This window comes from Rhinopithecus roxellana, chromosome 2, assembly GCF_007565055.1.
Source record: "Rhinopithecus roxellana isolate Shanxi Qingling chromosome 2, ASM756505v1, whole genome shotgun sequence".
Lineage (NCBI taxonomy): Eukaryota > Metazoa > Chordata > Mammalia > Primates > Cercopithecidae > Rhinopithecus > Rhinopithecus roxellana.
Window position 1 is genome coordinate 37,720,349 of NC_044550.1, and position 27,103 is coordinate 37,747,451.

The following is a 27,103-nucleotide window of genomic DNA, read 5'->3' on the forward strand; positions in this document are numbered from 1 at the left end:
GCTTTCTTTTTTAGAGTCCATATCTGATAACTACAATATCTGAAGTCATTCTGTATCTGTTTCAATTGCTGATGTTTTCTGGTATTTCTTACTTATGGTATCTTATTTCATTGTATGCCTGCATACCTTCAATTTTGTGCTGAATCTTACTTATCTTTGAAATACTATTATTATCTTTGTTATTACTTTTTAGATAGGATCTTGCTCTGTCACCCAGATTAGAGTGCAGTGGTGCAATTATGGCTCATTTCAGCCTCAATCTTCCAGACTCAAGCAGTCCTCCTGCCTTGGCCTCCCAAGTAGCTTTGGAGCTTGGACTACAGGCATGTGCCACCATGCCCAGCTAATTTTTTTTATTTTTTGTGGAGACAGGGTCTCAGTATGTTACCCAGACTAGTCTCAAACTACTGAGCTCAAGCAATTTCTCCGCCTCAACCTCCCCAAATGCTAGAATCATAGGTGCGAGCCACCTGTCCTGAAATATTTTTTTAAAATAATTTGAGGCTAAGGTAAAAATATTTTTCTCCAGAGACAATTTTTATTTCATTCTTCCATGTTTGTGAGCACTGTGCCAGTAAACAATTTATTGTCTCTCAACTCCAAATCACTCCTTTGTTTTACCTATTTTGTGATATTAGAGCTGGACTCTGTAAGCATTTCTTTTTTTTTGCCAGCTGATTTGATTTTAGATTACGTCAACAGATAGAGGGCATGGAAAGACACTGTTGGTCCTTAGCAAGAGGAAGAGGCTTTTCTTCCAGCTTCTAGTGTGCTTTTTTTTTTTTTTTTTTTAATACAGTTGTGAGCCCATTACCATGTGGGAGGTCTGTTAGCTCACTTCAGCATCTTTCAAAGACCAGTTCTGGCCTACTTGGCACATTCTGGTGAGTTACTCTACCAACTGTTGGCCACTCTACAAACCATCTCTGACCTGTGTGCTCTGGTGAATTTTTTCACTATTGGTAATCTTTACATTTTTGTGGCTGCTGGGCCATTTCCAATGAGATCTAAATGTCTGGTGGTTATTGGGGGCTCTTCTAGATTTTTAGTTCCTTCTTGTGCACTATGCACTTTCCTTCAGCCCTAAAAATGGGGCTTCCTGTATTTGCTACTTCAAACATATCCCTTAGAGTCTTCTTTTACCCCCTGATAATAATGAATGAACAATTATTTACATTAAAATTTTCCCAGTTCTGATTTCTGTCTGATACAAGCACACTGCCAGCCCAGGACCTCCTTAGTAAGTTCAAAGTTCTCGCTTACAATCTCTTTTTATCTTGTGTTTCTCATTATCCTTTAGAATTGAATATTGTTTTTGAAATTTTATTTGTAGAAATATTTTGAGGCTAAGGTAAGGTTTTCTTTGTTCAGAGGCAATATTCATTTGCTTCTGACAGGTACATGGAGATGCTCCCAGTCCAGTATGTGAATCCAAATTCAAGGCTTTTAGTTCCTTGAATGTGATGTTAAGTCTAGTGATGCCTCGTTTATTTCTGCTCATTTTCACTCTGGAGGATGTAGTTTTTTGGGTCCTAGCTTTAATTGGAGGCGGTTTCTCAGCTATCCCACCTTTAGAAGGCTTTTGGACTTTGACTTTTCCCTTTTAGCCCTGTGGAGCCACAAAAATCAAAGCTCATTTCTACATTTGTTACTTCATGTCAAAATTACCTTTGAGTCCTGAGGTTAACTCTCTGGATTCTCCTGTTCTCAATTTTAGCCCAGTAATCCTCACTGTCGTTTTAGCCTTTTATATGTTGAAGAAGATTTTTTGAAAATCAATCCAACTTTTAAAGAATTTTCAATGGCTGGTCGCAGTGGCTCACATCTGTAATCCCAGCACTTTGGGAGACTAAGGCGGGCGGATCACCTAAGGTCGGAAGTTCGAGACCAGCCTGACCAATGTGGAGAAACCCTGTCTCTACTGAAAATACAAAATTAGCCGGCATGGTGTTGCATGTCTGTAATCCCAGCTACTCAGGAGGCTGAGGCGGGGGAATCACTTGAACCTGGCAGGCGGAGGAGGTTGTGGTGAGCCGAGATCGCACCATTGCACTCCAGCCTGGGCAGTAAGAGCAAAACTCCGTCTCAAAAAAAAAAAAAAAAAATAGAATTTTCAACTGGAGGGCTGGTCTGAGTTATTCAGTCTGCCATTACGAAAGGAGGTAACCATCTGCCGTTAAAAAGATAAGCACAAAGACAGAGAACCTGTGGAGCTGATAGTCTGTGCTTTTTTTTTTTTTGAGACAAAGTCTCGCTCTGTTGCCCAGGCTGGAGTGCAGTGGCACAATCTTGGCTCACGGCTACCTCCACCTCCCGGGTTCAAGCGATTCTCATGCCTCAGCCTCCTGAGTAGCTGGGACTATAGGCACCTGCCACCATGCCTGGGTAATTGTTGTATTTTTAGTAGAGACAGGGATTCACCATTTTGGCCAGGCTGATCTCGAACTCCTGATCTCGTGATCCGTCCGCCTTGGCATCCCAAAGTGCTGGGGTTACAGGCATGAGCCACCACGCCCGGCGGATAGTCTGTGCTTTAATTATGATTGCAGGGTTGGAGATAGTGTGGAAATCTTTGCAAGAAGGACTTGACATAGAGTAGAGAAAGAGAAATTATCTGGTGCTATAGTGTGAATTTTTTACAGAGTAAAAAGTTTTAGTGTAATGTTTTCTTCTATTAGAAATGTGCCAAAACAGGCCAATGGAACAACTGACATTCTAGTATCATTTAGATGTCTTAATTTGATAAAATAGAATTTGCCAGAATTTATAGTTCCATTAGGATATGAAATTTGTGGGTTTGGGGCATTTTTTGTCAGTTTCTTTGTTTAGTTTGTTGGTTTTTTTGAGAAGGTGTTTTAATTATGCCTCATAAGTTATTACTGTGTGACCTTGGACAAGTTCCTTAACCTCTGCGTGAGTTAGTTGCTTCAGCTATAAAGCAGGAAAATAATTGTACCTATTTTATAAGGCTTTTGTGCTTAGAATAGTACCTGCAACATAGTAAGCATTGTGCATTAGTTATTATTATGTATAATATCGTATTCTTTTATAACTTTTATTTTTTTCTTAGCAGCACTTCTTTTACATTGTAAAATGTCTGTTTTGAGGGAATGCAGGGTAGAAGTTTTTTTTTTAACTTTTAAGTTCAGGGGTACATGTGCAGGATGTATGGATTTGTTACATAGGTAAACGTGTCATGGGAGTTTGTTGTACAGATTATTTTATCACCTAGATATTCAGCCTGGTATCCATTAGGCTAATGATTAGGTGATGATGGTACCTAATTTTTTAATTTGTTGAACACACAATTCTTGATGACTTGGAGCTCTTTCCAAATGGACTAGACTACCAAGTAGTTCAAAAGTATTTGTTTCAGATTATTAATAATGGAATTGGATTTTGTCACAGTCACAATGTAAGTCTTGGGTTTAAATAATTATTTGTCAGTCATTGACTATCCAGATTTTTCCTGGTCCTTTCCCTTCTCCCACCCTTTGCCCTCTGGTAGGCCCCAGTGTGTGTTGTTCCCCTCTAAGTGCCCTCATCATTTGGCTCCCACTTATAAGTGACAACATGTGGTATTTGGTTTTCTGTTCCTGTGAGTTTGCTGAGGATAATGGCTTCCAACTCCATCCATGTCCCTGCAAAGGACATGATCTCATTCTTTTTTATGGCTGCATAATATTCCATGACGTATATGTATAACTCTTTTAAAAATATTTTTCTATATGATCTCTGAATTCCTTTTTTTTTTTTTTTTTGAGGTGGAGTCTTGCTCTGTCACCCAGGCTGGAGTGCAGTGGTGTGATCTCGGCTCACTATAACCTCCGCCTCCTGGGTTCAAGTGATTCACCTGCCTCAACCTCCTTAGAAGCTGTGATTACTTCATTGATATTACTTCATTACTTCATGGTGGTAGCCAGGCATGCCACCACGCCTGGCTAATTTTTTTGTATTTTTGGTAGAGATGGGGTTTTGCTATGTTGGCCAGGCTGGTCTTGAACTCCTGACCTCAGGTGATCCACCTGCCTCAGCCTCCCAAAGTGCTGGGATTACAGCCATGAGCCACTGTGCCCAGCCCCTGAATTCCTTATATTATGTTTATATTTATATTGGATTTATTTCCTTGGTAACCTTTTTTTATTTTTTAATTTTTTAAGACACAGAGTCTCACTCTGTCACCCAGGCTGGAATGCAGTGGCATGATCATAGCTTATTGCAGCCTCCAATTCCTGTCCTCAAGCTATTGATTACAGGCATGAGCTACCATGCCTAGCCATATTGCTTACCTTAATAACTATAGTGTTAAATAACATAGTTACTTCTTTGTAAAGTAATTATTATATTTCTAGTTCCTTTTCTCTCCCACTCACCTACCATCTGATTTCAGAAAATATCCTATTTACTTTAGTGTTTTGTTTTTTTGTTTTCTTTCAAGATAAGGTCTTGCTGTGTTGCTCAGGCTGAAGTGCAGTGGCATGATCATAGCTAACCACACTCATTGCAGCTTCTAACTCCTGGGCTCAAGTGATTCTCCCACATTAGCCTCCCGAGTAGCTAGGACTAGAGGTGTGCCCAACCACACCAGCCTAAGTTTTAAAATTTTTGTAGAGATGGGGTCTCGCTATGCACAGGCTGGTCTCAAATTCCTGGCCTCAAGCGATTCTCTTGCTTTATCCTCCCAAGTCACTGGGATTACAGGTGCGAGCCACTGCACCTGGTGTATATATACACTTTTATCTTGTTTACATCTTCTATATCATTTGTGCATTGTTGCATTTAAAATGTTCACTTTCTATTTTGTAACCATGATGCCCACATTTGTATAAGATTTAGTCCTGCCTTAAATAGATTCAATGCTCATGTTATCTTTTACTTGAATGACAATTTGGTTGAGTATAACGTTCCTGGATCATACTTGGATTTTCTTGAGGATTTTGAGAGCTGTATTCTGTATTCCATTGATTTCTTTCCCTTTAAAGGTGGCAACATTTTTTTCTGGTGAGTGTTAATCTACATTTGTGTTTCTTTCTCCCTTCTTCCTCATTTCTTACATCTTTGAATAGATCCTTGATTGGTTCCTTTTTGATTGTTTCTTATAATAAAGTCTGAGTCTTTGGAGGACTATTTGTAGGAGGTTCTGGGGAGAGGCCATGACTTTGTTCCAGGCTAGCAGGAATTTACCATAACTCACAATGATGTTCCTTATCACATATGCCTGAGTGTGGGATTTAATTATATTAGGTTTAATTTCTCTAAAACTTGCAGTTGCAGGTTTATTCATAACGAATTGTTTTGCCTTCTACTCCGCCTCACTGAGAGATTGTTTCCAGCAAATGTGTTTCTGTGTGATTCCTTATCCCGCCCTTCCCCACTGCTGTTTCTTGGTGCCATTCATTTCTAGGGATGTTTTCACTGCTGTCTATGAGCTTTATTTCCATTATACGTACATACATATATATATATCGTTTTTCATTATATTAAAGGAGGACTTTTTTGTCTTTTCAGGGTACGTCACTGGCTTCAGAGAACTCTTACGCTGCCAGTTTTGTAGCCACAGATGATCTTTTGGTGTCTTCCTATACTTCTGTTTGACCTTTATTACATCTAGTAGTTCCATCTCATTTGTTATGAGTAGGAGGTCATAGATTCCTCTTAGTTTAATCAAAGATGGAGTTACACTTCTTTTTCTTATTAGCTTGATTTTATTCTCTGAGAGGAGAAAGGAACAATATAGTCTCTCAATTGTAGTTTAAAAACCAGAATATGCTTTTACAATTTATACTGTATATGCATTTTATTTATGTTTTTATTATGCTGAGATCTATTTTAAATAATTAATTGCTAATAATTTGATCTTAGTTTATATAAACTATTTTGCATTTTAAAATAACAGCTATTTTGCATTTTTTAATAACAGCAACTGAGGCATGAAAACTTGGTGAATCTCTTGGAAGTGTGTAAGAAAAAAAAACGATGGTACCTAGTCTTTGAATTTGTTGACCACACAATTCTTGATGACTTGGAGCTCTTTCCAAATGGACTAGACTACCAAGTAGTTCAAAAGTATTTGTTTCAGATTATTAATGGAATTGGATTTTGTCACAGTCACAATGTAAGTATTGGGTTTAAATAATTTGCTTTATCACATATGTATTCATTAATCCTTTAATCTGTCTTATTGATTTATGCATTTGAAAATAAGTTTCAGAAAGTCAGTATACTTTAACACTAAATACTTCATCTGTGCATCTTATTAATTGGAGTTAAATATTTGTTTTCTGGATTTTTTTGTTTGTTTGTTTTGTTTTTTTCTGAGATGGAGTCTTGCTCTTTTGCCCAGGCTGGAGTGCAGTGGCAAGATCTCAGCTCACTGCAACCTCTGCCCCCCAGGTTCAAGTGATTCTCCTGCCTCAGCCTCTCAAGTAGCTGGGATTACAGGCATGTACCACCACGCCCGGCTAATTTTTGTATTCTTAGTAGAGATGGGGTTTCACCATGTTGTCCAGGCTGGTCTCAAAACTCCCAGCCTCAGGTGATCCACCTGCCTTGGCCTCCTAAAGTGCTGGGATTACAGGCGTGAGCCACTGTGCCTGGCCCTGTTTTCTGTTCTTTTTTAAGGTAATATTTACTAAGTGAAATGCACAAATTTTAAGTGATGAATTTTGAGAAATGTATAGACCCAAGGGTCTGTGTGTTTGTTAGTTTGTGTTCTCTTGCCTAATTACAAAGTGTGAATATATGAAAATTTCAATCCTTACCCTGTAGTCTATCACAATAATTTTATATACTTTGAGTATCATATAAAAGCACCTCCAAGAAGAATGACACCTATAAAGTATAAATGAATAGCTCAACACATAGATTTTGCCAGTTTTACGAAATATTTTAAATGACATTTTTTGTGTGGTTATAAAAGTAATAAATATTAATGGTAGAAAAACTTAAAACTAAAGATAATTATAAAAGAAAGAAAAAATCATTTTACGTACCTGCCACCTAAATTGATATATTTCTTTTCGGTTATTAGTATTATTCACTGTCTTTAATTTTTTAACTGTCTTTTATTGTGTAGTTTTGTTATGTTATTGAGTTATAGTGTGAAGTTTACATATATAAAAAAATTGCTTAGTAGAGGCAGATACCTAGTTTCCACTGGGAAACACACTGCCCCTTTTTAGGAGGCCTTCCATAGTGGCCTCCCGGCAACTTTGGAATGATACAGGCTCAGAAAATCTATTCTGAGAAACCTAATTTTGAGACTATCTGTCTCTTAGGGCAGACTCACATTGACCAAACTCAGGAGACTGAATGCCAGTTTAGTAAATTGCAAAGAAGATAATTGTTACAGGGGTGAAATATATAAAGTAGAATAACAATGTTGAATTTGCAAGAAATCAGATTAGCATGAGGTGTTAGTGAATTAAATACTTAATATATCAGTTTAAAAGATACTGATTCTTCCTTCTTCATAAAAATGATGATATCTTCCCAATGGGCCTGTAATATTTGGAGTTAGGTGGCTGAATGCCCTACATTCATCTCTGTACTAAGGATAGGCTTGCCAGTGGAACCAGTAAGCAAAAAGAACCATTGTCTCTCTCACGTTAGAAGCGCATTTGAATGTGTCCTGCCTCCATTGCTTCTGTGTCCCTTTATTTTTATACTTTCATGATGAATCAACCCATGTTTAACATAACACATTCTACCTTTAGATGTACAGATACATCCAGGCAGTTTAGAGTCAAGTACTGCTGGCATGGGTGCCATTCTGTGTTTAAGGAAAGAGATTTTAGGCCGGGCATGGTGGCTCACACCTGTAATCCTAGCACTTTGTGGGGCCGAGGTGGTCTGATCACTTAAGGTCAGGAGTTCGAAACCAGCCTGGTCAACTTGGTGAAACCCCATCTCTACTAAAAATACAAAAAAATTAGCTGGGCATGGTGGCAGGCACCTGTAATCCCAGCTACTTGGGAGGCTGAGGCAGGAGAATTGCTTGGACCCAGGAGGCAGAGGTTGCAGTGAGCTGAGATCATGCCACTGCCTTCCAGCCTGGGCAATACAGCGAGACTCTGTCTCAAAAAAAAAAAAAAAAAAAAAAAGGGCGGGGGGGATTGTAAAATCCGGAGTGTTTCTCCGGGCATGGTGGCTCACACCTGTAATTCCAGCAGTTTGGAAGGCTGAGGCAGGCGGATCACCTGAGGTAGGAGTTTGAGACCAGCCTGGCCAAGATGGAGAAACCCCATCTCTACTAAAAATACAAAATTAGCTAGGCGTGGTAGGACATGCCTGTAATCCCAGCTACTCAGAAGGCTGAGGCAGGAGAATTGCTTGAACCTGGGAGGCAGAGGTTGTGGTAAGCTGAGGTTGTGCCATTGCACTCCAGCCTGGGCAACAAGAGCGAAACTCCATCTCAAAAAAAAAAAAAAAAAAAAAAAAAAAAAAATCCGATGGTTCCCTGCTAAGCTTCAGAGCATTTACATATCTCTTTAAACTATAGAAAATGTGAATTTTTATGGGTGAACTGATCTCACTCCAATTTATAAACACTTGTCTCAAGGGAACATTAGTGTTATTAATGTTGCCTGGCAGTCATATTGCTTTTTTTCTAGTCCATTTACTCTTTTTTTTTTTTTTGAGACAGAATCTCACTCTGTCACCCATGCTGGAGTGACACGATCTTGGCTTACTGCAACCTCTGCCTCCTGGGTTCAAGCGGTTCTCCTGCCTCAGCCTCTCAGGTAGCTGGGATTACAGGTGTGCACCACCACACCTGGCTAATTTTTGTATTTTTAGTAGAGATGGGGTTTCGCCATGTTGGCCAGGCTGGTCTTGAACTTCTGGCCTCAAGTGATCGGCTCACCTCGGCCTCCCAAAGTGCTGGGATTACAGGCATGAGCCACTGTGCCCAGCCTCCATTTACTCTTAAACTCTTCTAGATTATGATTTCTTACCCTCTTTCTTCTCAAACCCTACTACCTCTTCTCCAATCCTTACTCCCAGCCCCTAGTTAAATGGAGATAATAATAGCACCTATCCTTAGGGTTATTGTGAGAATAAAATAAGTTAAAACATGAGAAACATTTAGAATAGTGCCTGGCACAAAAGTATTCAAGTGTTACCTATTATTACCATTATTATTAAAGGTATATTTTAAGGTTTTGTTTTCTGGGCAGTTAACATTTCTCTTCTTAATGCAGACAGATAATAACGGTAGGGGCTGGAATAAATAAATACACGAATATATACATACATACATACATACATATATAAACACATATACATACACATAAGGATGAGATACTTGACTTTAAGAAATGAAAACATTCTCAAATATATTACTCATTTTTTAATGTATCTATATATGTGAACACTTGAATTTTTAAAAATATAAATATTATTTTAATCCTTTTATGAGCCAGACTGAATAACGTATTTAAAACCAAATTTAAGGTTTCTGTCAATTCAAATTTGACCCAAATAGTACAGAACATTATGAGGTTTGTAGAACCCTAAACGACTTTTTTACTGAAATTACTAGGTATCATAATTTATTTAGGTTATACCTAGTATTAAAGACCCATGTCAGAGCCTACCCTTTTCATAGTACTTTTTCTGGCCACCCCAGTCTGCAATGATGGATTTTAGGAAAAATTCAACTCATATCATCTTGGTTATACTTAGAATCTATTGTTGTTACCATATGTTATAAGGTATTAGAGTTGGGAAGAAACATGGTGATCATGCACTTTAGCCCCCTCATTTGTGGGCTGAGAAGACAGAAAGATTGAGTTGTCTATGGCTGTACTGAAAACCAGGGACTAGACCCAGGTCTCCCAACTCCCAGTTTAGCTCTTTCTTTTATTCTTTTTTTTTTTTTTTGAGATGGAGTCTCACTCTGTCACCCAGGATGGAGTGCAGTGGCATGATCTCGGCTCACTGCAAGCTCCGCCTCCCAGGTTCACGCCATTCTTCCTGCCTCAGCTTCCTGAGTAGCTGGGACTACAGGCACCCACCACCACGCGAGGCTAATTTTTTGTATTTTTAGTAGAGACGGGGTTTCACTGTGTTAGCCAGGATGGTCTCGATCTCCCGACCTCATGATCCACCCACCTCGGTCTCCCAAAGTGCTGGGATTACAGGTGTGAGTCACCGTGCCTGGACCGTTTAGCTTTTTCTATCACAGAACAGGTGGTCTGAGACTGGACCTGTGTCCTCATCACTGATATCTAGGGTAATAAAAGTTGGTAGCCTGTACAACATGCTCAGCAATGGCAGATTGCCATTTAGAATGCTGGTCTTCTGAAAGAGTTTAAAACAAATCTGTCTTTTGTAGTTTTCAAAATACAATTTGCTTATATTAGAGAATTAGGCCTAATAATGTCTTTTGCGTAGCTGTAGATTTTTAAATATATATATATATATTTTCAGATGGTGGCTCTGTCATCCAGGCTGGAGTGCAATGGCTCAATCTCGGCTTACTGCAACCTTCTCCCTCCCAGGTTCAAGCGATTCTCCTGCCTGAGCCTCCAAAGTATCTGTTATTACAGGTGCCTGCCACTGCGCCTGGCTAATTTTTGTATTTTGACTAGAGACGGAGTTTCACTATGTTGGCCAGGCTGGTCTCAAAGTCCTGACCTCAAGTGATCTGCCAGCCTTGGCCTCCCAAAGTGTTGGGATTACAGGTGTGAGCCACTGCGCCTGGCCTATTGATTTTTGATTTATTGTATTTCTAAGCTGCATTTCCTCTTTCCCATTCCTCTGTGCACCAACCTAGTTTAGGCCTTTATCACCTCATACTGGTCCCACTGCTCTTCTTCCTGCCTCTCATCTTTCTCTCTGATTTAGCTCATTTATGGCCAACATCAATTTTAAATACCACATTGTCTACCACTTCCATGGGTTCCCAGGGTCTTGCCACACTTCCTAGTATGTCAGCTGAGATATTCCTCCTCCACTTCACACAACCTGTACTCTAGAAAAAAACGTTTTCTGGCCAGGCACAGTGGCTCACGCCTGTAATCTCAGCACTTTGGGAGCCCGAGGCAGGTGGATCACCTGAGGTCAGGAGTTTGAGACCATCCTGCCCCAACATGGTGAAACCCCGTCTCTACTAAAAGTACAAAAATTAGCTGGGCATGGTGGCAGGAGCCTGTAATCCCAGCTACTCGAGAGGCTGAGACAGAAGAATCGCTTGAACCCAGGAGGCGGAGGTTGCAGTGAGCCAAAATCGCGCCATTGTACTCCAGCCCGGGCAACAAGAGCAAGACTCTGTCTTAAAAAAAAAAAGTTTTCCCACAATCTCTTATCTATCCCCATTTACATTCTTGCTCTCTTTGTTACATTCGCTTGGGTTGCCCTTCTTTTTCTTTGTTTATCTAGGTCATACTTAGTGTTGAAGACCTATGTTAGAGCCCACCCCCTGCATAAAAATTATCCCTGACTGCCCCAGCTTCAATGATAGCTTTACTCTCTTAGTCTTGAGAGCAGTCATTAACTGAACAGTTGAATTAGGAATTTGAAAAAATATATTTTATCCAATATTTTTGATTGTTTAAATAAAATTTCAAGTATAAATGTTCTTTCTTGCCCAACTAGGTCCTAGGTTGTTTAGGGCTAGGAGCAACTTTCTATGCTTTTGTTTGTATTCTTTATAGGGACAAGATACAGAGGAGATGCCCCAAAATAATTAATTTTATTTAACATCTGTCACACTCTGCTTCTTGTCTAGATCATACACAGAGATATAAAGCCAGAGAATATATTAGTCTCCCAGTCTGGTGTTGTCAAGCTATGCGATTTTGGATTTGCGCGAACATTGGCAGCTCCTGGGGAGGTTTATACTGATTATGTGGCAACCCGATGGTACAGAGCTCCAGAACTATTGGTTGGTGACGTCAAGTATGGCAAGTAAGATAGCAGTAATGGGGAGGAGTAGATTTTTACTCTTGCTTCTTGCTACAGTGGAATATGTTTATGATATAATGAATGATCCCTCTAATACTGAAAGTAAGGCTTGAGTTTCAGGGGCTGTATAAAGTGATTTGTAATCATTTTTGGTGCTTCCCCTTTAAACATTCCTGTGAAACAAGTATACTTATTTTAGAGATGGCGAAATTAAGTGGTCTATTTTATACAGTGGATTGGAAATAGATACATTTATCACTTGTAAATAGAGGTGAACATTGATTGGTTAAATGTGACATTGTTGGAATAGGGAAGATGGAGTAAGCAAGGGTGGAGGCAGAAATATAACTAAGTAAAATGTTTTTAAAACATAAATTGTCTTCACAAGGGAATTCTTCGAAGAAGAAAGGATTGTAGCTTTTACTGCTTTTGATTGAAATCTTTCTAAAATATTTTCTACAATTTCTGTTTTCAGGGCACACTAAACATTATTTATTATTTTCTTGATTACTGAGTTCTTATTTTGCTACCATGTTATAATTTTTGTGCCATTTTATAATTCAGCAATAACCTTAAGCATTTTAAGGTAGTTGTTCCTATGTCAAATGATGCTTGCATATTCTTTGAGTTCTTGTAACTGATTTTTAAGATCGTTTCAAATTTTTTATCCCTAGGCTGGGTGTAGTGGCTCATGCCTTTAATCCCAGCACTTTGGGAGGCCCAGGCGGGTGGATCATGAGGTCAGGAGTTCAAGACCAGCCTGACCAACATGGTGACACCCCCGTCTCTACTAAAAATACAAAAATTAGTCAGGCATGGTGGCATGCACCTGTAATCCCAGCTACTCGGGAGTTTGGGGCAGGAGAATCGCTTGAACCTGGGAGGTGGAGGTTACAGTGAGCTGAGATTGTGCCACTGCACTCCAGCCTGGGCGACAGAGTGAGATTCTGTCTCAAAAAAAAAAAAAAAATTTATCCCTATCAGCCTTCAGTTCTCTTCATTGTTACTGTATTTATCCTTAGCAGCCACCTCCTCTTTCTGGTATGCTGTTTTCAGTGTACCATGGCATAGCATGGATTGGTCAAGCTTGCTAGAGTTATGCGTAAACAAAGAATGAATAGGCCCTAAATGGAGCCTGAGAGTCTTATTTCCAGAATAAAGTATACATAATAACTGTTTTGGCTTTTCAGAAGGCATTTCCTTTTTATGTCACATGATTGAAGTTTCTGGAAAGCTCACTTATGCAAAATTGGGAGTTAGAACTTTAATAGGGAAATATCTTTTCATGGGTAATTTAAGACTTACTGTAGGTTGAGTATTCCTTATCCTAAATGCTTGGGACCAGAAGTGTTGCAAATTTCAGATTTTTTTATTTTTTTGGATATTGGGATATTTGCATTATACCATTGGAGCATGCCAAATCTGAGAATCTGAAATCTGAAATGCTCTCCTTGGCGTTTCCTTTGAGCATCCCCTCAGTGCTCAAAAAGTTTTGGGTTTTGGAGCATATTAGGATGCCAGATTTTACACCACATTGCTTTTTTTTTCAGGGCTGTTGATGTGTGGGCCATTGGTTGTCTGGTAACTGAAATGTTCATGGGGGAACCCCTATTTCCTGGAGATTCTGATATTGATCAGCTATATCATATTATGATGTGTTTAGGTAAGGTTACACATCTGTGTTTTAAATTTTAGAGATTTTTCTGCATATTCGTTTGTGCATGTGTGTTTGTGATTTTTTAAGCTGTTGCATTAAAGATTATATATGTTTTAAGTGAAGGTAGGGAGCATATAGGAAAACTCTGTGTGTGTGTGTGTGTGTGTGTATGTGTGTGTGTGTGTGTGTTGAGATGGAGTTTCACTGTCCTTACCCAGGCTGGAGTGCAATGGTGCAATCTCGGCTCACTGCAACCTCCGCCTCCCGGGTTCAAGTGATTCTCCTACCTCAGCCTCCCGAGTAGCTGGGATTACAGGCGTGCACCACCATGCCTGGCTAATTTTATATTTTTAGTAGAGATGGGGCTTCTCCGTGTTGGTCAGTCTGGACTCGAACTACTGACATCAGGTGATCTGCCCACCTTGGCCTCCCAAAGTGCTGGGATTACAGGCATGAGCCACTGTGCCCGGCCCTGATGCATGTTCTTAATCACGCTACCTCCCTTTTCCCCTCAACAGAGAGGAAAAGAGCATAAGTTGTGCATTTCTCTGCACTTTTACATACAGTTAATTACATGTAGAGAGGACTCAATGATCATTTATTATTCTTGAGTCAGTAAGCATTTGGTGTAATATGACTACTGTCCTTACTTTCCATTCAAGAGGAGAGACAGAGATTTCCAAGGTTGGTTTAATCTTGCCACAGATTTGGACTTTTGCTGTTAGTGCTTTTGACAGAATTTCAAAGCTGGACTATCAAAATCTTACGCTTGTTGAAATATCAACTTCATGTTTGAAGATGGAGCTTAGAAATGGAAATAATGGGAAAATACTTGGGGGTAATTCAACTATTTGATTTGAAGTTTTCAGGTTAGAAATCAAATAAGTAGTACAATGGTTTCTTACAGTGGAATTTTCAGATATATTTTACATTCAACTAGATATTAAAGTTGAGAAAAAAGATAAAGTGCTCAAATCTGACTTTAAGATAAGCACAAAATCAGTTGACCAAATATTAAATTCTTAAAGGGGTAGAACTGATTTATCTAGATTAGATCCTGTCCATATGACTATTAATATTTTTATTGTTTTGTTCAGCACTTTATGCTTTGTAGTTAGAAATGAAGTGCTGGCACTTATATCTGGAAAGTTATAAAATATTTTTTACCTGTCCTTTTCCTATGCTCCTTAAGACTTCCATGTACTACCACAGTAACAGCGTTGTCCTTGGTCAATTTTGCATGTTGACAGAGCCCCAAACTCCATAAGCTGTGTTCCACTATTTCCTCTACTTCACACCACCTGTCTCTTCACCACTTCTGTCATGTTGTATAATAACAGAGATATGTGCTCTTTTCACTTCCAGGTAATCTAATTCCAAGACATCAGGAGCTTTTTTATAAAAATCCCGTGTTTGCTGGAGTAAGGTTGCCTGAAATCAAGGAAAGAGAACCTCTTGAAAGACGCTATCCTAAGCTCTCTGAAGTGGTGATAGATTTAGCAAAGGTAATCATACTTATTGTTTATACTTTATGACAGGGAATTTATGCACTATCAAGACTTATTTTTTCTTTTTTTCCTTGTCTAGTTGATCTTTTTTTTTTTTTTTTTTTTTTTTTTTTTGAGGCGGAGTCTCGCTCTGTCACCCAGGCTGGAGTGCAGTGGCGTGGTATCGATTCACTGGAAGCTCCGCCTCCCAGGTTCACGCCATTCTCCTGCCTCACGCCATTCTCCTGCCTCAGCCTCCGGCGTAGCCGGGACTGCAGGTGCCCGCCACCTCGCCTGGCTAATTTTTTGTATTTTTAGTAGAGACGGGGTTTCACCATGTTAGCCAGGATGGTCTCCATCTCCTGACCTAGTGATCCGCCCGCCTCGGCCTCCCAAAGTGCTGGGATTACAGGCGTGAGCCACCGCGCCCGGCTTTTTTTTTTTTTTTTTTTTTTTTTTTTGAGACGGAGTCTCACTCTGTCACCCAGGCTAGAATGCAGTGGTGCGATCTCGGCTCACTGCAAGCTCTGCCTCCTGAGTTCAGGCCATTCTCCTGCCTCAGCCTCCGGAGTAGCTGGGACTACAGGCACCCACCACCACGCCTGGCTAATTTGTTCTGTTTTTAATAGAGACGGGGTTTCACTGTGTTAACCAGGATGGTCTTGATCTCCTGACCTCGTGATCCGACCACCTCAGCCTCCCAAAGTGCTGGGATTACAGGCATGAGCCACCGTGCCTGGCCTCTAGTTGATCTTTTAGGTCAACAATTTCCTCTAATGATTTTAATTTTTGTACATTTAGAAAAAATATAAATAATTTGATGGGGGTAACTTCAGAGAAAAAGGACTGAAAATTTTACCTGTTTTAAAACTCATTAAGAAACTATTTATTGTTATCTAGCATTTTGTAAATGTGAAAACATCCTCATTGAAAAACATACTAAAAACATAAAAACACTGTATGATTTTAACGTTTAACATTTAAAATACAAGCCTTGTGTCAATGGAAAAGAAAATAAAAGTAGGATAAGAAAATAAAAAGGGGTTGGGCACGGTAGCTCAAGCCTGTAATCCCAGCACTTTGGGAGGCTAAGGTGGGTGGCACTTGAGGTCAGGAGTTCGAGACCAGCTTGGCCAACATGGTGAAACCCCATCTCTACTAAAAATACAAAAAAATTAGCTGGGCGTGGTGGCGTACATCTGTAATCCCAGCTACTCGGGATGCTGGGACAGGAGAATCACTTGAACCCAGGAGGCAGAGGTTACAGTGAGCTGAGATAGCGCCACTACACTCCATCCTCGGCAACAGAGTGAATCTCTCTAAATAAATAAATAAAGGTTAGAGAAGTAGGAAAATATTAAAATGTAGGGCATAGGATGGCTGGGCGCAGTGGCTCACGCCTGTAATCCCAGCACTTTGGGAGGCCGAGGCATGTGGATCACAAGGTCAGGAGTTCAAGACCAGCCTGGCCAAGATGGTGAAACCCCCGTCTCTACTAAAAATACAAAAATTAGCTAGGCGTGGTGGCATGTGCCTGTAACCCCAGCTACTCGGGAGGCTGAGGCAGACAATTGCTTGAACCTGGGATGCGGAGGTTTCAGTGAGCTGAGATTACACTACTGCACTCCAGCCTGGGCAACAGAGCGAGACTCCGTCTCAAAATAAATAAATAAATAAATAAATAAAATGTAGGGCATAGGATCATGATCTGGATGGTATTGTCAAAGGGGTTTTTGCTTAGCCACTGGATTGGCTGCAGCCAATTTACAAATGGCCAATACTTTTTTGTTGTATTTGATTAAGGAAGATGTTAGAGAGGTTTTCTTTCTATCAAGTGAGAATCTACTCTAAAAGTTGACCTTTTTGGGGAATTATTAGCTCAAAAAGTTCTCATTAGTTAAGATCGTTTAAAGTATTGATAAAATACGTACCTCTAAAACACTAGGCTATAACATTTACCCATTTTGTTTTTTGTTTTTAAATTCTTTAACTCATGAAGTTTAATAAGCTTATAACTAATTATAACAAGTTCTTAGAATAATACATTTCCAGTTTGTTACATAATCTTTTAACAGATGCAAATATTTTTAATTGGTACAATCTTTATGATCTATCTGTAAGGAGATATAAGGGAATAAAGATAAAACTATTGTCCAACTTGTGTACCTTGATCATACCTTAAAGAATCATATAAAACTTTGAAAACATTTTATTATGGAAAATTTCAAACAGAAAAGAAAATAGAAAGAATAGTTGTGTAACAAACCTTCATGTACTTGTCATCTAGTTTCCACAATTATCAACCTTTTGATAATCTTGTTTAATTTATCTACACTTTTCAGCTTTTTTTGGAGTATTTTGAAGCAAATCGCAGACATGTTATTTTACTTATAAAAGAAGCACAGTTATGCAGAGAACTTTTCTTGTTCATTTAAAGCTACTTATTGAGTCCCTTCTATTTTTACTGGCATTTTAGGGGCTTTAATGAATCAGAACAAGACTTTGCAATAAAATAAAATAAAATAATCTTTGTAAAGCATCTAGCATAGTGATAAGTACAGGGTAAATCCTTTCCATTCTGTAATAGCTAAGTTTTAAAAATTCCAATTAATTTCTTACCATCATAAAACATCTAATTGGTGTTTAAAGTTTCATTAATTTTCACAAAATTTCATTTCATAGTTTGAATTAGGATCCAAATGAAGAGTATAGATTGCAATTGGTCAGTATGTTTTTTTTTTTTTTTTTTTTTTTTTTTGGGACGGAGTCTCGCTCTGTCACCCAGGCTGGAGTGCTGTGGCCGGATCTCAGCTAACTGCAAGCTCCGCCTCCCGGGTTCACACCATTCTCCTGCCTCAGCCTCCCCAGTAGCTGGGACTACAGGCGCCGCCACCTCGCCCGGCTAGTTTTTTGTAGTTTTTAGCAGAGACGGGGTTTCACCGTGTTAGCCAGGATGGTCTCGATCTCCTGACCTCGTGATCCGCCCATCTCGGCCTCCCAAAGTGCTGGGATTACAGGATTGAGCCACCGCGCCCGGCCTTGGTCGGTATGTTTTTAAAACTTTATTTATAAGCTTCTCTTCATCTCTTTCTTTTTTGTTTAAACCTTGCAATTTATTTGTTGAAGAAACTAAGTCATTTGTCCTTAGAATTTTCTACATAATGTGGTATACATGTTCCCCTGTGTCCTGTATTTCTTATAAACTCACAGTAGAGCTAGAACTTGATCAGAATCAGGTTGATTTTTTGGCAGCACTACTTCATAGGAGGTTTGCGTATTTCCATATAGAGACACTGAATGTTTGGTGGTCTTTTTGTGATACTAGCAACCATTGATGGTCATTGTCTAGATTTGTGCTTTGTTCTTTATCCTTGATTATAGATGTGTAAAGTACATTGGTGTGCAAGTGTGGTGGATTGCACTGGTAATCTCAGCATTTTGGGAAGCTGAGGAGGGTGGATAGCTTGAGCCCCGGAGTTCGAGACCAGCTTGGGCAACATGGCAAAACCCTGTCTCTACAAAAAATACAAAAATTAGCTGGGTGTGGTGGTGCATACCTGTGGTTCCAGCTACTCAGGAGACTGAGGTGGAAGGATCATCTGAGCCTAGAGAGGTCATGGCTGTGGTTGAGTAGCGATCACACCAGCCTGGGCGACAGAGTGAGACCCTGTCTTAAAAAAAAAAAAAAAAAAAAAAATCATTGACTATAAAGAGGAGTTTTTTTCATATTTGTAAATTTAAATGTAGGTAGTTTTTCTTTGATATGAACTCTAGGTGTTCTTAATTTTTCAGAAATGCTTACATATTGACCCTGACAAAAGACCCTTCTGTTCTGAGCTCCTACACCATGATTTCTTTCAAATGGATGGATTTGCTGAGAGGTATAGTACTTACCCGTGTTTTTCAGGCCATACCAACCTAGGGTTAAAGTAAGTCTTCCACAATAGTCACAAACAGCACTTCTCTTATTTCTGTTCCCACCTACTTTGCAGGATCTCAGATATCTACCACCCTACCCCCATATTCCCTTAGCAATAATGCAGTTCCTAGGGGTGGTCTCCTACATTTACTAAATTAGTGCTCTTGGTTTTCATGAAGCAGTCACTTTATGCTCTTCTTTCTGTCTCCCTGTGGTGACATCTACCAGTTAGGTCATTGATTTCTATGTTGCTACCAACTGTGTGATGCCATCATCTTAGATGCTGATGTAGTTACAAAAGTGCCATCTTCTGTTGCTGCCAAACTCATATTACACCAAGTCCTTTGATACTGCTGACACTGCTGATGTGTTGGAGACACAGTGCAATTGACAAAACACAGAATAGTGAGATGAGTGGCAGTAACGTGTAGCTTAATAAAAGATAGCTAGGTCTTCCTATTTGCTTCTGTACTCAATTAGTTGTGATATGTTGTTTTTGTGGAAGTATATGAAGAAACTCTGGACTCATGTAAGTAGATAATGGTGGGTATTCTTTGATTCTATACCAAAACTCTGATACCATAGCAAAACTTGACAGTGGTAGTTTCTTTTCTTTTTTTTTTTTGAGATGGAGTTTTGCTCTTGTTGCCCAGGCTGGAGTGCACTGGTGTGATCTTGGCTCACTGCAACCTCTACCTCCTGGGTTCAAGCGATTCTCTTGCCTCAGTCTCCCGAGTAGCTGGGATTCTGGTATGTGCCAACACAGCCGGCTAATTTTGTGTTTTTAGTAGAGATGGGGTTTCTCCATGTTGGTCAGGCTGGTCTCAAAACTTCTGATGTCAGGTGATCCACCCGCCTGGGCCTCCCAAAGTGCTGGGATTACAGGTGTGAGCCACTGTGTCTGGCCCAGTGGTAGTTTCTTAAAGGCTGGTTGCATTGCGGAATCTGAAACCATATCATTGAGTTTTTCTTCCTTTGTTAAATTAAAATCCATTTGTCTGTCTTTCCTTTTTAATGAATCTTTTACCCATGCATGCTTTTGTAATATCATGCTTTAGTGATTTGGAAAATATTAGTTTGCTGAGTTATGCAGATCTTAAAAATATTGACATATTTCTTGTACAGCATCAAAAATTACATTCTATCTCATAAAAGTTTGTGAGTTTTGGGAAGCTGCTAAGCTCACAGTAGTGGATACAAGTTTAACAGAATTGTAATTTTTGCATACAATTTTGAATTTTATCATTGACACAGTAAGTTCAGTTTTCCTTGAAGTGACAAGATCACTTTATTTGTTAAAAGAAAATGTTTCCCATAGAACCAAAGTCTTAATAATCATAGTTTTTCTGTCAGTGTTTCTTTCAAGTAAAAATATCTAGTTTAGTTTGTATCACAAATAATTACACAAGCATTTTTCTTAAGACAACCATAGTATTTTGGTTTGTAGCAGAGATGCTTTATGTATGTTCTCATTTTGTCACACAGACGATAAAAGAAGGATGCGTTTAAGAGTTTGGCTTTAACTAAGTTAGTACCTTTTTGCTGCTTCATCAGAGACATTCTTAAGCAAGACTGCCTTTAAAAAAAAAAGGCAACTGAGAATGTGTGGCTATCAAGAAAGTAATGACTGCTAGTACATTTTGGTTTTGCTGCTTTCATTCTTGGTAAGGTGTCAGCAGTTTTATCCACCACTGCTTTCGTGTTAACATGGTAAGAAAGACAAACATCTTTATGTTAAGATAATTAGTGTTGACCTTGTGAACCTTGTGAAGGTTCTTAGGGATCCCCAAAGATCTACACACCATCCTTTCCAAACTGCTGATCTAGGCCAGGATTTTTCTCATTTTTAATAACATAGACTAGTTTAACATTCGGTTTTAAAAAAATAAATATCTTGAAAGTCAATTTTTTTGTAGGTTTATCCATGTCTTACAATTTTATTATATTTTTATGTAGGTTTTCCCAAGAACTACAGTTACAAGTACAGAAAGATGCCAGAAATATTTCTTTATCTAAAAAATCCCAAAACAGAAAGAAGGAAAAAGAAAAAGATGATTCCTTAGGTGAAGAAAGAAAAACACGTGTGGTACAGGTAAATGTTCATGTTTCACATTTTTAATTTAATATACTTATTTTTTTAATTTGTTGAGAAAAATGATGATTTTGAAAAAAGTTTTCTGAGCAGTAAGTATATTGTTAACTTTTAGTTTAGTTGTAAAAATATATCTTCTCAATAGATATTACCTGTTTAGAAAACTTAACATATCATGTTTTGAGTACCTGTTAGGTGCCAGACTGTGCAACAGTGCTTAAATCACATTCATCCAAGAACATCTAGACATGTGTTTTCATGCACACATACACACACAGACACATGGAACAAACAACCCTCACCCCACTTATCTTTCTTAAAGGATATGAGTGAAAAATATTGTTTGTAGAAATTTATATAAAGTAAAGCATTTGAAAAGTGAGATTTGGATACTTAACTTAGGTTCACTTTTCCTAGTAAATTACCCAGGATCTGTTCTTGATAAGGTAATTCAAATCTACCACCAATCCACTCATATCAAGTACACCAAAAGAAGAAAGAGTTATCAGTTTTGTGTTCCCTGACTCTGAATATGTAAGAACAAAAGTGGCATTCTTGATTCTTCTTCCATGAGATTTTCCACTGATGTGTGTGTATGTGTGTGTGTGTATTTCTGAGTGAGCTGTGTGAATTGCATTTCCATTCTTTTCATATTTTCCCAATAACTATCTGAATAAGAATCTGGCTTTAATTTTAATCCCTTAGGTAGAATGAAGAAAACAGGTTGAAAAAGGTGATACTTATGATATTCTGCTCTAGTTGACAAGTACTTTATAAGAAGAGGTGAATTTTTGTTCTCTTCAGATCATTAACCTTATTAATATTTTTATTAATGATCAGGATACCAATGCTGATTCCAAAATTAAGGATTGTAAACTATTTAAAATAAAAGGCTCAAAAATTGATGGAGAAAAAGCTGAAAAAGGCAATAAAGCTTCAAATGCCAGCTGTCTCCATGACAGTAGGACAAGCCACATCAAAATAGTGCCTTCAACAAGCCTCAAAGACTGCAGCAATGTCAGTGTGGACCACACAAGGAATCCAGGCGTGGCAATTCCCCCGCTTACGCACAATCTTTCTGCAGTTGCTCCCGGTATTAATTCTGGAATGGGGACTCCAACTCTACCAATTCAGAGTTACAGGTATGAATTAGCAAAATAAGACCAAAAAATTGTTTAAGGATATATTTGCAAATTGCAAGGGTTTGTCAATTCATCCACATTGTTTTTATTCTCAGAATTCTGGATGCTATTCATTCTTGTCAGGTAGTTGTTTCAAAAGACTTTTTGGCTGTGTGATGAAAATTACTAGCATTCGATCAAAACAATTCACCTAAGTCCTGAGAAAGCAGGGTTTTATTCCTTAAGGTGAAGAGAATCTACAGCTATATACTCTAATAATGTGAAAGCAGGTTGTCATAGTAAAAGAGAATTTTGGGGTGGTTGCTGCTGCATGGTGTGACTGTGAGCCTATAGTAGTATAAGGAAGCTCTATTTGGGAATTTTGCTGAAAGGAGGGTAATGTATTTGGTAGGACTTGGGGGCTGGTGGGAGGCATGAGTGTAGAGTTAAAGAATAGAATGTTTCACCAGATTTATGCGCATTGTATATTTGAGAATAGACATTACATTCTGGTTAAACTGCTTGCTAGTTGGTGCTGTGTCATTTGGTTTTGTGCTTGAAAAAATAATTATTGCTGGTTCTAACCTAAAAACATTTTTTTTTTTTTTTTGTTACAGAGTGGACGGAGTGGATGAGAAAACTAAGAAGTGTTCTATTCCGTTTGTTAAACCGAACAGACATTCCACATCAGGCATTTATAACATTAATGTGACCACATTAGTAAGTAAGCAGTTCTCAGTAGTAGAAGAGCAAACACCAGTCAGCTCTAGACTTTTATTAAAATTAAATATGATAGTGAAGAACTGAGAATTTTATTTGGATACACATAAAGTGAAACCTTAATTGTGCATATATTATCCCAACCTATCATAGCCATAAACGTGAAATTCTGAAAGTTTAAATAAGTCTTATAAGTCTGAAAACTCCTTCCTTCCTTCCCTCCCTCCCTCCCTCGCTCCCTCCCTCCCTCCCTTCCTTCCTTCCTTCCTCCCTCTCTCCCTCCTTCCCTCCCTGCCTCCTTCGCTCCCTCCCTTCCTTCCTCTCTTTCTTTTTTTTTTTTTTCACGGAGACTTGCTCTGTCACTCAGGCTACGGTGCAGTGGCGTGATCTTGGCTCACTGTAACCTCCACCTCCTTGGTTTAAGCAATTCTCCTGCCTCAGCCTCTTGAGTAGCTGGGATTACAGGTGCCTGCCACCACACCCAGCTAATTTTTGTATTTTTAGTAGAGACAGGGTTTCACCATCTTGGCCAGACTGGTCTCGAACTCCTGACCTTGTGATCCACCTTGCCTTGGCCTCCCAAAGTGCTGGTATTGCAGGCATGACCCATCTGTGCCTGGCTTGTTTTATTTTTTCTTTAGTAACATAGTAAATTTTCTCACCTTGATGATTGCTGATCAGTTCTTTTTTAGAGTAGATGAGAATTATAAATTGTCTTATCTCACTCACACCAGATTTTTGGTGGCTGTATTCTATTGGCCGGAGATGGTAGCACACATCTACAATCCCAGCACTTTGGGAGGCTGAGGCAGGAGAATAGTTTGAGCCCAGGAGTTTGAGACAAACTTGAGCAACATGGCAAGATCCTGTCTCTACAAAAATTTTTTTAAAAAATTAGCTGGGTATGGTGGCACATGACTGTAGTCCTAGCTACTTGGGAGGCTAAGATGGGCGGACCTGGAAAGTTGAGGATACAGTGGTAAGCTGTGGCTGTGATTGTGCCCCAGCACCTCAGCCTGGGTGACAGACCAAGACCCTGTCTCACACACACACACACACACACAAAAAAAAAAAAAAAAAAAGAAAGAAAAAGAAAGAAACGATTCTATTTATTTATATAATAAATATTTATCAATCATTTATTATGTGTGAGACCCTGGAAATAAATAAATCTTTCTTTTCAAGGACTTCATGATCTAGAGGATCAGCAAATTAAAGCATAGTATCATATTGTATTTTGAGATAGCACAGGAAGGAGCATTATTATTCTCTCGGCATGACATCCAGAATGTTTCTCTTTTAAAGTTAGGTGAAACCCTCATCATTCTTCTGCTCAACATACTCCATTAGCTTCTTATCTCTAAGGAAAGGCCAAAGTCCTTACAGGGTCTATAAGTGCCTGCATGATTGACTCCACCCAGCCCTCTATCCCATCCCCACCTACTCTTTCTCCATCAATCTGTTCTACCATGCTGATTTCCTTGTTATTCCTGGAACATGGTCAGACATACTTCCACCTTTGGGCTTTTGCACTTGCTATTTCTTTTGCTTTAGAACATTCTTCCCCCAGATAAGCCAATGGATTTACTTTTTCTCTTCCTTAGTCCACATGAAACCTTATTGTGAAGTCTTGTAACTCATTATGCCTCCCTTTATGTTCGATGCCTTCTCCTTGCTTATTTTTTTCCATTGCATTTACCTGACATCATCTATGTACTCTTATTTGTATATTGTCTGTCTCCCCCAACTAGAATGTAAGCTTCCAACATATATATATATATATGTATGTTTTTTCGAGACAGAATCTCACTGTGTTGCCCAGGCTGGAGTGCAGTGGCATGATCTCGGCTCACTGCAACCTCCGCCTCCCTGATTTGAGCGAGTCTCCTGCCTCAGCCTCCCGAGTAACTGAGATTACAGGCACCCGCCACCACACCCAGCTAATTTTTGTATTTTTAGTAGAGGCGAGGTTTCTCCATGTTGGCCAGGCTGGTCTCAAACTCCTGACCTCGGGTGATCTGCCCACCTTGGCCTCCCAAAGTACTGGGATTACAGGTGTGAGCCACCATGCCTGGCCTAAAATTTAAAAATGAGTTCAAACTACCAGGTTAACATATTCAAAGACTGAAAATAAAACACATAATAAGTATTTATAATAATATATTTATTCACATCTTAGAATGGGGGCATAAAACATGGGAGAGAGGTATTGACCTACAACCTACAAGTTGAAGAAAATCTAGGCTTTTCTCTGCTTGCATTAATTTTCATTAAGGAAAGACTCCACACTGAATGAATGAATGCTTTCCACAACAAAGGGAGGTATGGATGTATTCCCAAAGGAGTATTTGTGTGTGTGTGTGTGTGTGTGTGTGTGTGTGTGTGTGTGAGAGAGAGACAAATTTCCCTTCTCTACTTCTCTCACTATCTTCAGAGCTGAAAAATACAGCCTTTTCATCTCTCTCACGATTTGGGCATTGTATTTGTTTTTCTTTTAATTATTCTTAGTTTATAATTTCTGTGCTTATAATACTTTCTTTTTTGGTTTCTTTGTGGATATTTGTGTTTTAAAATCCTGATTTGCTTTGGAAGATTATTTTATTCAGGAAGACTTTTCAAAACAGCTGGTTCAATACCATTTTGCCAGAACTGATATCAACCTGCTTTCAGGTATTGCATGATCAATGCTGGCTGATAATTTTAGATCTGATTTATTCTTCTTTGGAAGAGGTAATTTATTCTTCTTTGGAAGAGGTAATCAAGAAAGGAGGTGAAGATTAGGAGGGTGAAGACCCAGTGGAGTCTTTCCTTAATGAAAATTAATGCAAGCAGAGCTAAGCCTAGACTTTCTTCAACTTGTATGTTAAAGATCAGTACCTCTCTCCCATGTTTTATGCCCCCATTCTGATGTGTGAATAAATTATGTGTTTTATTTTCACTCTTTGAATGTGTTAATCTGGTAGTTTAAATTCATTTAAAATTTTTACTTTTTATACTTGCATATAGTTTTATTGAACTATTTTATTTTAAAGCCAACTTGAACCAATAGCCTTAGTGCTTGTTCTATGGAAAGAGTAAGCAGAAACATCCAAAAGAAAGAAACTCAAAAGCTCACTGCAGGACTCGTGAAGAATTTCTGGCAGCCAGAATGGCATAACTCACAGAATATTAAGTTTGAGGCATCAAGGAACCTCAATAACCTAATGTCATTATACATATGCTTGTGTGTATGTAGTTCATTATACATACATATGAATACAGGGTTTCTGTGATTCTCAAATGAAAAATATTGGAAAAGTGTCAAATTTATAAGGATGCAGAATTGAAGTGCTGCTGCTATTCCTCACTATTTTTTCTGACTTTATCAACTGTGAAATAATAGTACTAAGAAAGATTAGGAAAATAATTGAAGTGATAATTCTTTACTTAATCAATTGTATTCCTAGGAGGATAGTATTATATTCTAACTCTGAGGAGCAAGACAAGGACAAATAAAGAAAAATGAATAACAAAATTATATTGGGAAAGTGAAAAATAAGCTAGGGGGAGATGTGATATACATGTGAAGATAAACTGTTCAAAATTTATGAAGACAACAGCAACTATTTGCTGAAAAGCCTAGGAAGTGTTGTAAGGCCCCACCTTGCTGGCCTGAAGGACCAGGGCATCAATGCCCATCTTTTAACCTTTTACTACTTACTGGGACTTACACACTGAAAACTGGCAAAGGGAGAAGGAGAAACTCATAGCAATCAAGTTATCTACTTGTTAGCAATTTTAATGAATTTAATGAGGAAGACATTTGAAATAATTGGATGAAATTTTTTTTTATTATTAATGTCCTTCAAATTTTTTATTATAGACGTTCAATTTCACAAATTTTAGGATATGAACATAGGAGTTACAAAAGAACGAAAGCCTAGCTAACCTTGAAAATAATTCTTTTTTGTTGACCTATGTTGATTATATTAGGTCTCTAGTGAAAAAAGCCTCTTTCGGACAAGTAAGAAAAGAAGAGAGTACTCCAGGACAGATGTCCATTTGCCTGAACTAAACTATAATCATCTCCCTGAACTAAGAGCATTGGAAGGCACAGGTATGTTAATAGTGCCTTTACTTTGTATAGTCTGTTTAGATTGTTTAAAATGTATGTTAAGTAAACAGAATTTAAAAATAAAAATTCAGTCACTTTACATATTT

At 38.6% G+C, this 27,103-nt stretch overlaps 1 protein-coding gene across 1 annotated transcript in view; it reads left to right on the top strand.

The window, feature by feature from the left end:
- The window catches only part of CDKL2 (cyclin dependent kinase like 2), a 46,861-nt gene that overhangs the window by 10,680 nt on the left and 9,078 nt on the right, over window positions 1-27,103 (top strand). The window contains exons 4-12 of the mRNA XM_030915682.1: window positions 5,921-6,115; window positions 11,732-11,910; window positions 13,458-13,570; window positions 14,930-15,069; window positions 18,844-18,932; window positions 20,927-21,062; window positions 21,903-22,204; window positions 22,801-22,903; window positions 26,876-26,999. Of these exons, the coding sequence (XP_030771542.1) occupies window positions 5,921-6,115; window positions 11,732-11,910; window positions 13,458-13,570; window positions 14,930-15,069; window positions 18,844-18,932; window positions 20,927-21,062; window positions 21,903-22,204; window positions 22,801-22,903; window positions 26,876-26,999 (1,381 nt within the window). The remainder of the gene's footprint in view (window positions 1-5,920; window positions 6,116-11,731; window positions 11,911-13,457; window positions 13,571-14,929; window positions 15,070-18,843; window positions 18,933-20,926; window positions 21,063-21,902; window positions 22,205-22,800; window positions 22,904-26,875; window positions 27,000-27,103) is intronic.